The following is a 12,003-nucleotide window of genomic DNA, read 5'->3' on the forward strand; positions in this document are numbered from 1 at the left end:
GCTCAGCCTTCTTCACAGTCCAACTCTCACATCCATACATGACCACAGGAAAAACCATAGCCTTGACTAGACGGCCCTTAGTCGGCAAAGTAATGTCTCTGCTTTTGAATATACTGTCTAGGTTGGTCATAACTATTCTTCCAAGGAGTAAGCGTCTTTTAATTTCATGGCTGCAGTCACCATCTGCAGTGATTTTGGAGCCCAAAAAAATAAAGTCTGACACTGTTTCCACCATTTCCCTGTCTATTTCCCATGAAGTGATGGGACTGGATGCCATGATCTTCGTTTTCTGAATGTTGAGCTTTAAGCCATCTTTTTCTCTCTCCTCTTTCACTTTCATCAAGACGCTTTGTGAAGAGTTGACTCATTGGAAAAGACTCTGACGCTGGGAGGGATTGGGGGCAGGAGGAGAAGAGGACCACTGAGGATGAGATGGCTGGATGGCATCACAGACTCGATGGACGTGAGTCTGAGTGAACTCTGGGAGATGGTGATGGACAGGGAGGCCTGGCGTGCTGCGATTCATGGGGTCGCAAAGAGTCGGACACGACAGCGACTGAACTGAGCTGAACTGAACTGAACTATTCATACAAAGGTACTTTTATATTGAGCTTTCTAATTTAGCCTAATTTATCATCCCTGTGGTTTTATGCAAGGTAGGGAAGGACACCTTATCTCTTCATTCCGTCAGGTTCTGGAGCATGCGGGATGATGGGGAAGCTATATACTATGGTTTTACAGGGTGTTCAATAAGTATTTATCACCTTAATGAGTTGGAATTAAACCAGAGAGCAAACCCATGAGGACTTTTCTAAAATGTGCTCACTGTAATTAAGTCCAGAAAACATATAAAGAACTAGGCACATTTTTTTCCATTTATCGTGTTATAAAAATCCTCTCCTTTCTCCTTGCCTCTCCCACCCCCTTCCTCCCTCCCATCCATCTAATCTACCATGTTAGTTTCAGATGTAATCATGACTTTCCATTACCCAGTGCCAGGAAAGCTAGATGTCTCTGGGTGTTTTTCTGTTGGAGTGGGGGTTGTATCACTTCCCAGGATTCCAAAATATGAGATGGCAGAAATTTACTGGGGTTCAGAGCCTGGTAGGAAAGCTAAATATTCTTCAATACAAGGGCCACTCAATGAAGATTCTTCTGACCCCAAATGCCAATAATACCAATAGAAAAAAAATGTCATTTTCAAGGACCTTCAGGATGATGGAGGAGTCTATTATATCTTTTATATAATACTTGAAATATTATTATGAAATAATACCTATCTAGCCCAAGATACTAAATTAAAATAAATATTACTCAGACTAGTTTGCTGCCCAAATACTTTCTTGCCTCAAGCATGTTTTTAATGATTCCCAATTTTTGCTTTATAGTTCTGTATATTTTATATAATTCTTAGGAAACAAATATTTTACCACAGAACAGAAGACCTACGACTCTTAAACAAAAGCCCCTTCTGATTAGAAAGGTCTTACTTGGCTTCTCTAGTAGCTCAGCTGGTAAAGAATCCTCCTAGAATGCAGGAGATGCCTGGTTGATTCCTAGTCAGGAAGATCTCCTGGAGAAGGAATAGGCTACCCACTCCAGCATTCTTGGGCTTCCCTGGTGACTCAGATGGTAAAGAATTTGCCTGCAATGTGGGTTCGATCTATGGGTTGGGAAGATCCCCTGGAGAAGAGAACAGCTACCCACTCCAGTATTCGGGTCTGGAGAATTCCATGGACAGAGAAGCCTGGCAGGCTACAGTCCATGGGGTCGTAAAGAGTTGGATACAGCTGAGCGACTATTACTCTTACATTCCAGTGTATAGTATGTTAATAAAAGTCATCCTCACAGAATATCTTCACTCCTTCTGTAAAAACTCTAGGCATTTCCAGAGAGTCCTCTAAGAAAATCACAGCTTCCTAACTTGATAAATCCCTAATATACCATTTGCAGACTTAAACTAAATGTTGATTTTAAAAGCCGCACAGACACTGGATATCCTACAAACACAGTCTGGAGCCCTCTTAAATTTTGATTATAATAAAAGCCTCACAAATCCACTACAAAATATTTAATGATTAAAAAAAACCCTGTTTAAATCTACTAATTTTGGCATTAGTATTTGCTTTAGTGCACGTTTTATTTTTAGTTCCAAAGAAGTAAATGAAAAGCAGCTTTTCTTCTCACCCTACTATTTCCATTTGCATTCACCTGTGAATATAAATAACTTACAAAGTCTTCAGAGGAATTTGGGGCATTACTTGGAGACTCTGAATAGCTGCTCTCCTCCTCATCTTTGCTGTGTGAAATCTCCTGGAGCTCCATCATGCTCTGCAGAGCTAAAGGCATGGCATCCTGGAAGCCAAGAACAAAGTTACCAAAAGTGCAAAGTTCTGAAGTGAGTACAAGGAAGTGCATCCCAAATGTGCACTTCATCAATATAACTGTTACCACCGAGAGAAAAAGACAAAGGGAAGGAAAAATTCTGTAAACCCTTTGCACAGTCAGGTTACTTGTAATGACCTATATCCTTACTTTCCCCTTTGTCAGTTTCTCATATTGCTCCATTGGTATGACACCCTTTTTTATTAAGTAGAGTCCATCTTCAATTCCCTCATTGGCTATTTTTAATCATTCAATTCTTACAGATCTCTTATTTTAAAAATCACTCCTCTTTGATTTATGTTGTCAGTTTTCCTTGATGAATTTAATCTTCTCTTTAAGAGAAGATGATCACACTTTTGTTGAATCAGTTAGTGGAAATATAAGACTTTTCTGTAGATGTTCCCAGGAGGCACTGACTCCTTGAAAAGTGTATCAGGCACAGGGTTTCCACTGCCCTCTGGATGTTATAACTATGGTTTGATTTTCCTTTCACAGAAGTCAGGGCTTTAGGAAGAGATTAGCAAATCTGACTGCAAAATCAGGTTTTGCATCAGTTAATTTAAAAAAAAAAGAATATGGCTTGTTGGTTCTGTAACATAGAACCTCTTCTCCAAATAACTATGCCTGTCAGCTTAATCTTCTGTTGGTATGATCGTCTATTAAAGCATGCAAACATCTTCCAAAACATACCCAAGAGAAAAACTAGAAAATAGGAAGGGACCATTTATTAACTAGGACTTCCTAAGTGGCTCAGTGGTAAAGAATCCGCCTGCCAGGGCAAGAGATGAGAGTTTGATCCCTGGGTGGGAAAGATCCCCTGGAGAAGGATCAGAACTGTAAAGGGGGTGTTACAAATTACCAGTTACAAAATAAATAGAGGTATTTGGTTTGTCTTAAAATTGCGTGATCATATCTCATTTTGGGGTTGACTGGGAGGTAGTCTACAGCTAAATTTGAGATGCACATGTGGGTTTTTGTGGTTTTTATTATCATGGCATCTGGTTCCATCACTTCATGGCAAATAGATGGGGAAACAATGGAAACAGTGAGACTTTCTTTTCTTGAGCTCCAAAATCACTGATGATGGTGACTGTAGCCATGAAATTAAAAGATACTTGCTCCTTGAAAGAAAAGCTTTGACCAACCTAGACAGCATATTAAAAAGCAGAGACATTACTTTGCCGACAAAGGTCCATCTAGTCAAAGCTGTGGTTTTTCCAGTAGCCACAAATGGATGTGAGAGCTGGACCATAAAGAAAGCTGAGTGCCAAAGAATTGATGCTTTTGAACTGTGGTTTTGGAGAAGACTCTTGAGAGCCCCTTGGACTGCAAGGAGATCAAACCAGTCAATCCTAAAGGAAATCAACCCTGAATATTCATTAGAAGGACTGATGCTAAAGCTCTAATACTTTGGCCGCCTGATGAGAAGAACTGACTCATTAGAAAAGACCCTGATGCTGGGAATGATTGAAGGCAGGAGAAGGGGACGACAGAGGATGAGATGGTTGGATGGCATCACCAGCTTGATGGATGTAGGTCTGGGCAGGTTCCAGGAGTTGACGATTAACAAGGAGGCCTGGTGTGTTGCAGTCCATGGGGATGCAGAGTCAGACACAATTGAGAGACTGAGCTGAACTGAACTTATGGCCTTCATATTATGCACTTTTTACTTTTTAGTTTCTCTAGTTTTATTTTTTCCCCTCTTTTGGTTTTCTTTTTTCTCTCAGTCCTAATCTTAAATTTGCAAATATGTGTTTTAGGGCCAGGAAAGACATATGTTGGTATAATCAAACAAATAACGTTTCTACCTTGTCTGCCATTTAGCATATTATAAAGAAACTATGCTAATGGTCCAGCCCCATGTGGCCAGCATGTGAACCATGCTTGTCCCACTGTATGATGACTTAGATTAGGGGAAGGATGGAAGAGGAAGGGGACAGAGAGCAAAACCCAAGTCTTTGTATTTGCTTCCTTCACCAGCAACTGGGAACCTCCCAAATTTGGTACAATAGGTGTCATCATATAAATGAATGAACAGTCACACCTACTCCTTATTAAAAGCAGAGACATCAAGACCTTCTTGTAGAGAAACTGAGAAAAACAGTGGTGTCTCACCCACCTGTATGTGTTGGAAACAAAATGAAATGTTCTTCACACAGTGCCTCACAGTCTTTTCTAGAGATCGAAATAGCTTTTCTTCTCTGTTAAAGGTATTGTCTTTCACCTAAAATATAGATGAAATTATTTATTTTTATAATTCAAAGGAATCTGTTTGGTTTGTTTTTTTTTTTTTAAGAAAACCACAAACCATATTGGCCCAGCATGTTACAAGAAAACTCCTTGTTTAGATGAAAACTTTTCATACGATGCTGACTGTCTTAACACAGTCCTTTCTTTATCCAGCACACGACACAACTCATGTTCAATTAGTGCAGCAAAGCTGTGTGGTGCTTTTCACATTGCTTCACCTAGTCACAGTAGCTGTGGGATGCAAAACTTCCCTCTAGAGTGGCATATAATGGCATGTATTATATGTGTTCTCCTAAATTACACAGCATTTGTAGGTCTATAAAATAATCAATAAAATGAAAAATTAAAATAAAAATTTGAGCTATTGAGTAGAATTTATCATTTTGCTGATATGATTCATCCCAATTTATTTCCCAGTGGTTACTCAGAAAATATTCTTAGGGTCTTGGCTAAAGAAATATGATAATTCATTATCAATTCAAATTTGAAAGATGATGAATAATCTTAATGAAAACAGTTCTGGTAGTAAAACTCTGCAAGGTTAAGATTGTGGTCACATGTGTTCAGTTTTTTGTTGTCATTGGTATCTTACATGTATACCTGTTAGCATTCAGAAAAATATGCTTTTTATGTGCTTCTGGCAATTTCTAAGAAGACATTATTCTGTTAATGATGAGAAATATTTCTTGACATTCAAAATTATACAAAAAAAGATCAGAACCAGCTTTGTATCGGCAAAATCTGTGTGAACACACACCTGTTTTATGGAATATGGTATGTATAATCAGTTTGGTACTGGCTAATAACTGAAGTTGTTCTCAGTTCTTACATCCATTAGTTTACATGGTTGACCTTAGAACTGAATGCATAGAAAATGGTGACATTTTATTTTAATATTTTTAAGTCCTTTAAAATTGTTTATCTGCAAAGCTTTTCATCAAATAGGCAGCCTCATTCTTTGTAATCTGCACAAAATTCATCACCCACTGCCCTAGGAGCTCTATGCTCTGAGCCAGTTTGAAGCATAATGCTTGGACAGATTTCTTTGAAATGTAGTTTTCAAGGACCAACCACTTTACTCTGTGTGTCCTGGCTGGGACCCAGATGATGCTAAAATAAGAGTTTTAAGGATCATGACATGAAAAATATTGCCTGGTTCCACTTCCTATTTCCAAGCCTTCTCATGCTGTGCTATTTTGCTGGAATATGCTGCTGTCCCTTTTCTTCTCTGCAAAGTCCTGTTTATTTTTTTTAAGGACTTGTCACCCCTGCTACAACTCCTTCCTCTAATTCCTGTTCTTTCCACTTCCGAAAATTAATTGCGCCATCCTATGTGCTCTCACTAGTTAATGATTTGAGCAATTCTCTCCATTGGTGGATTGCAAGCATTGGAAAGGAAGTATTTTTTCTTAATAATAATAATCAGTAACATTTACTAAACACTAACTATGTTTTCAGACAGTAAAGAGCCTGCCTGCAGTGTGGGAGACCTGGGTTCAATCCTTGGGTTGGGAAGATCCCTTGGAGAAGGAAATGACAACCCATTCTGGTATTCTTCCAGAGAATCCATGGACTGAGGAGCATGGCGGGCTATGGTCCATAGGGTTGGAAAGAGTCAAACATGACTGAGTGACTGACACTTTCACTTCACTTTCAAATGTGTTTTAGACACTTGTGCTAAAATCTGTCTTCCATTTTCTCATTTAAGTCTTACACAACCCTATGAAGTAGATACTATGATAACCCTCATTTTAGAGATAAAGAAACAGAAGTTCCAGGAGGTGTGGCAGACATTTTGAACATTCACCATGTTGACCTTCTACCAATAGAACCTGCACTTAGTTTAAGATGGACACACAGCTGCCCTGGTAGAGACAGCCCTTCCCAGACTCCCTTGTAGCTGGTTCTGCCCTGGTAACTGGGTTACATGGCAAATTTGGGCAAATAGGATGTGAGCGGAAGTGATACATTTCATTTCTGAATCTTGGCTTACAACATTGTCCTGGGGACTTTGACTGAAGACATAGCAGTGACCCAGCTTTAATGAGGCAGATGAAGACAATATGTTTAGGGAACAACACAGCATAAAACTGGGAACTGGGATCCGGGAGGATCTTGTATAGCACAGCCCATCTGGACGATTATAAGAGAGAGAAATAAATGACTCTCTGACTTAAGATGCTATGTTTTGGAATCTCTCTGTGACCTAATATAAGAAGTAAAAGAAACTTACCCATGTTAATAGGACTAGGATTCCAACCCAAACTGTCTGAATTTAGAACTCTTTGCATTTGCAGTCTCTAACAGTGTTGGGTACAAAGGAGTTCAATATATGTGTGATGAATGGAATAGAATCTTCCTCTTGGGTAACAGTTTTATACCCTAACTCCACCAAATATTTCATTTGAGCTGCTGACAAGTGCAAAATTGACTGATTTGAGATTTATCTTTTCTACAGTCCAGCATATGCAGCTGATTTTCTGATTAACAGTGAAATGCTTCATTGCTGACAGGACATCCTCTCAAAAGATTAATGGGAAAAAATCTAATTAATATCCCTTCAGGCTACTTTAACTACAATTCACTTTCAGTTTGCAATTGGAAAATATCAGAAGTTGATGGCAAATGCATTAAAGACTGGAACAGCTTCTACAGGAGCCTGCCCAGGATTAAGGCGTGGATATTGTTTCTCAATAGTATTGTCTTGGGTCAGAAGCAACATCCTAAAGAGTAGGGAAGAATTGTTTACATTACATTTACACATGCTCATGGAGGCTATAGTCTTTTCTTCAAAAGAATTTCCAATTCAATTCTGTTACCATTGTCTTTAGTTGAAACATCTAGATTTCCCTTTTCCCGATCTATGCCCACACACCATAAATGTCCCAAGCTTCCCATGTTATAGTTCCACACTGAAGAGAGGGAGGCCTGGAATTATCTCCTCTATGCAATGGAAGAAAAGCAAGAAGTAAGTACAGGATGATATAACCCATATGTTGTAAGAATATCCATATTGGGTATGGTAGGGAATGGACAGTGCAGCCACAGGAGGAAAAGAGAATGAAGCTTGGAGGTTGATTATACTCACAGGGTCTAGAGAAGTGGTCACTGTATGTCATGCAGGATCACAGTGGAATCAGTGGGATTGGGTCATTTGGCAGGAAGGAGCAAGGGAAAAGTCAAGGCTAGAGTCTTTACTGGAGTTTCTGTGAGAAACCACAGAGAAAGAGCTGGGGGCAGAGCAAAATGTTTAGGACTAGCCAGTTTGAATAATTCCAGCAGGCTTTGGGCTATAGAAGTGGTTCTGGTTGCCTGGTACCTGGCCTTGGAATGATCTAGGGCAGAGATATATGGGCTTCACCTGTGAGATTTAGATAAGGAGGTGGTTGTGGCTCTAGACCCAGGATTGGTTGGTCTGCAAATGAAAGAAGCAATTCCAGCTGAGTTCTTTGCACTATGTAAGAGTGGGTTAGCCCTACCAGTGGCATTTTCTTTGGCCTGCAAGATTTTTTAAGATGGCAAAACATCATAAAACACAGGAAGTATGAGATATGATTAATACATTATGCATAAAGAAGTTTTATCCGCAAGGGAGTAAGAAGTCTGCAGGTTAAAAGGCAAATAACAGTATTTTCTATGCCAAATAAGATAGTGATGATGATAGCCAATATATCAAATGCTTACACATTGAGTTAAGTATTTTTTAAAATATGTATCATTTCATTGTGTTAGGTAGTTAGAATAGGAAAAAGGAGTCCAAATAGGCAGTGGCTAAAAGACAAGGAGAGGAAAAAACCCTGCAAAAATGGAACAAAAGAAAATCCGAGGACAGGAGTGAGAACCTCAGGTGAAACAAACAGGCCTCTTTCTCGGCCAGCCCAATTTGCTTAGGGCAGGCTCAAGGGGTGGAGTAGACAAACATAAAAAGAGGAAGATAAGATGGATAGACGCCTCTCCTTTGGGGTCAGCCTGCCCTCATGCCTTGAGGGTGTACTATCCTTTGTTAGCCAAATAAAACTCTGAGCTGTAACTGAGCTGTAACACTGGTCCACCATTTCAAATCTTTGCTGCGGCAAGACAGAACCGAGGACATTACACGCTCCCCCAACAAGTGGATCCTCACAACCACTTCCTTCCTATTAGGTCCTACTATAATCCCCTACTATAATTTACAGATGGTTACATTGAATTTATGCACCTAAAGACAAATATTTATTAAGTGGTAGAAGTGAGGTTCAAATCCAGGTCTGAATGACTTCAGAAACTTTGCTCTTAATTTCTGTGCTGACTCCTGCAAATACTAACATTGCCAAGGCTGAGATACACTGAGTAAGTGTGTCAGGCATTCAGAAGAGAAGAGGCCACTTCTAGTTTAGTGGTCTGAAAGCTGCAAAGACTTAATGAAAAGAAAAAAGACCACAGCAGCCAAACCGTGAGGTAGATAAGAAGAGTCAGAGCTGAACCAGTTGCCTCTAGTTCAAAGTAAAAACTTTTTTTAGGATGCTAACATAATGAAGAATGGATTGAGGCACAGGAAAAGGGGGGTCAGGAAGTACTATCTAGTATCTTAAGAACTGTTCTGCCTACTTTTGGTTAGAGGCCCACTGTATTACCACTTCTGGGCCTTGACCTTTCTATCTTATGATTTTCAATTTCCAGATCGATTAGCTGAAAAGTATCTGGAGTCTTTATAAAAATACACACTTTGAGGTTGCAGGTTTGAACCAAGTGGAACCCAGGAATTTATATTTTGGCAAGTTCCTCAGGTCATTCTCATGCACATTAAAGCTTGAGAGGCTTTGCTAATCCATTAATTGTTTATTAGGGATTGAGATAAAAGTGTTCAGGATGACACCAAAGAGTTACCCAGGAATATAATGTCACCTGAGCGTAGGGGAAGAGGAAAGGGGTAACAGGTAGGAAAAATCACACTAAGATAGGCCTCTAAACACTATAGGTGAAATAAATATAAGATGAACACCAAGGGTACTAAAAGAAATGAGATTTTTAAAAAGCAGAAAGGAGACAGAGATGAAAGGAGGGCATTGCCTTGGGTGAGATTAAGTGCTAATTGGGATTCCCCAGTGGCTCAGATGGTGAAGAGTCTGCCTGCAATGTGGGAGACCTGGGTTCGATCCCTGGGTTGGGAAGATCCCCTGGAGAAGGAAATGGCAATCCACTCTAGTATTCATGTCTGTAAAATCCCATGGATGAAGGAGCCTAACAGGCTACAGTCCATGGGGTTGCAAAGAGTTGGACATGACTTTCTTTCATGTGCTAATTGATGGTGTCAGGGCTCCTGGGGCATCCTTTGTTGATCCCTGTCCTGTCCTCATCTCTCCTTTGTCCTCTCCATGCATGGAAGCACCACAGCTAAAATAGAGTCAAAACTACCCCTCACACCACCACCACCCAATGCATTATCCCACAAGAGGGAGGGAGGGAGAGGGAGGGAGGGGGAGAGAGAGAAGGAAAGGAACAGCGCTGGGCAGTTACCTTGATTGTCAGTGTATTCCAGAAACAGCTCTGATAACAATAAAACTAAATCTCACAAAAGTATCAGCAGTCGTGTTCCCCAGGAAAAGGTATGTGGCCCAAGAAGAAAAATTACCTGTGATTCTCCTCTGGTCAGAATCTTTAGATGATTTGTCACTCTTTTTGATTTCTTGCTAATTGAATGAATATTTAGTTTAGACAATTTATCTTTAAGTGATTCTTCCTCATCATTCTTCTTGTATTTCAGAACTGAAATGGAAGAAGGCAATAACATATCTGAACACATGCGGTGCAGAAAGTGTGTGTTTCATCCAAAGTATTTAAGAATAATATTTATATTTGAGACAAAACTCTGATTTTTGGCTCATGTTCCAGTCGCTCTGCCCCGTCACAGCTCCAGCTGCCCACCCCACTAACCTTCAGAAACCATCCTAGGACTTGAGCTCTTCAAAGCCCGACTGCAATTACTTCCCACATTAGGGAAATTCCTGATACTGGGGGAAAAAATAAGCTCTCTTCTCTTTTCTTGGACAATACACTTGTTATTTGGGATCTCCAGAATGAAGCCTCAAGACCTAACTAATGGAAAGACAACTGCAGCCAACATGAGACCTCGTATCCATCCTAAAATCGTCTCCACTAGCTGAGAGATTTAAGGTAAGTTGAGCCATCCCTCTGAGCTATACCTTTTTATCTTTAAAATTATTTTCCCTCTCATATTGTTCAAAATGTTAAATATCCCCAACCTTCAGCTTTGGTAAGGATGTGGTGAGACTGGCATTCTAATACACTGTTGATGAAGAGTAAATCAATATAGTTTTTGTAGAGAATAATTTGGCAGAACCTTAAATATAAAAATAGTATAGTCTATGACCAGGAAGTCCATGTAGAGAAATATACTTCCCATAATCAAGCCTACAAAGTTTTATTTGCTAGAGCATTTTTCCTAACAGCAGAATGTTGGAAACAATCTAAAAGTATATCCACAGAGGTTTAGTTTAATAAATTATGACACATTTTTAAATGGACTACTATGCAGCAGAGACATTACTTTGCTGACTAAGGTCCATCTAGTCAAGGCTATGGTTTTTCCTGTGGTCATGTATGGATGTGAGAGTTGGACTGTGAAGAAGGCTGGGCGCTGAAGAACTGATGCATTTAAACTGTGGTGTTGGAGAAGACTCTTGAGAGTCCCTTGGACTGCAAGGAGATCCAACCAGTCCATCCTAAAGGAGATCAGCCCTGGGATTTCTTTGGAAGGAATGATGCTAAAGCTGAAGCTCCAGTACTTTGGCCACCTCATGCGAAGAGCTGACTCATTGGAAAAGACTCTGATGCTGGAAGGGATTGGGGACAGGAAGAGAAGGGGACGACCGAGGATGAGATGGCTGGATGACATCACAGACTCGATGGACGTGAGTCTGAGTAAACTCTGGGAGATGGTGATGGACAGGGAGGCCTGGCGTGCTGCGATTCATGGGGTCGCAAAGAGTCGGACACGACTGAGCGACTGAACTGAACTGAACTATGGAGCCATTTAAAAGAAGACCATATTGACTTGAAAAATGTTCATGACATACTATTAAGTTTTTTGAGAGACCCAGAAAGCAGTAGTGTCATGCATGTTGCAGAAGGAAGGGAAGAAGGAGAGAGAGATGAAAGAAAATAGAAAAAAAAGACATCAAAATTCTGAAGAAAACTTACTAAAATGTTAGCTATGCAAACTGGAACCATGGAAGTAGAAAAATTTTCCTCATTAAAACTTTGAAATTTGAAGATTAAACAAACAGCAAAGTTAATTTAATACAACAGCTATTGTCCATCTCCCAGCTTTATCAAACCTTCACATTTTGCCTTGTTTCCAATCTTTTT

At 39.9% G+C, this 12,003-nt stretch overlaps 1 protein-coding gene across 1 annotated transcript in view; it reads right to left on the minus strand.

The window, feature by feature from the left end:
• Positions 1-12,003, minus strand: part of ARHGEF38 (Rho guanine nucleotide exchange factor 38) — a 149,035-nt gene that overhangs the window by 18,591 nt on the left and 118,441 nt on the right. Inside the window, exons 7-9 of the mRNA XM_040237525.1 lie at positions 10,247-10,380; positions 4,505-4,609; positions 2,233-2,355 (exon numbers count right to left, since the gene is read on the minus strand). Of these exons, the coding sequence (XP_040093459.1) occupies positions 2,233-2,355; positions 4,505-4,609; positions 10,247-10,380 (362 nt within the window). The remainder of the gene's footprint in view (positions 1-2,232; positions 2,356-4,504; positions 4,610-10,246; positions 10,381-12,003) is intronic.

The sequence above is a fragment of the Oryx dammah genome, unplaced genomic scaffold (genome assembly GCF_014754425.2).
Source record: "Oryx dammah isolate SB20612 unplaced genomic scaffold, SCBI_Odam_1.1 HiC_scaffold_3, whole genome shotgun sequence".
NCBI lineage: Eukaryota > Metazoa > Chordata > Mammalia > Artiodactyla > Bovidae > Oryx > Oryx dammah.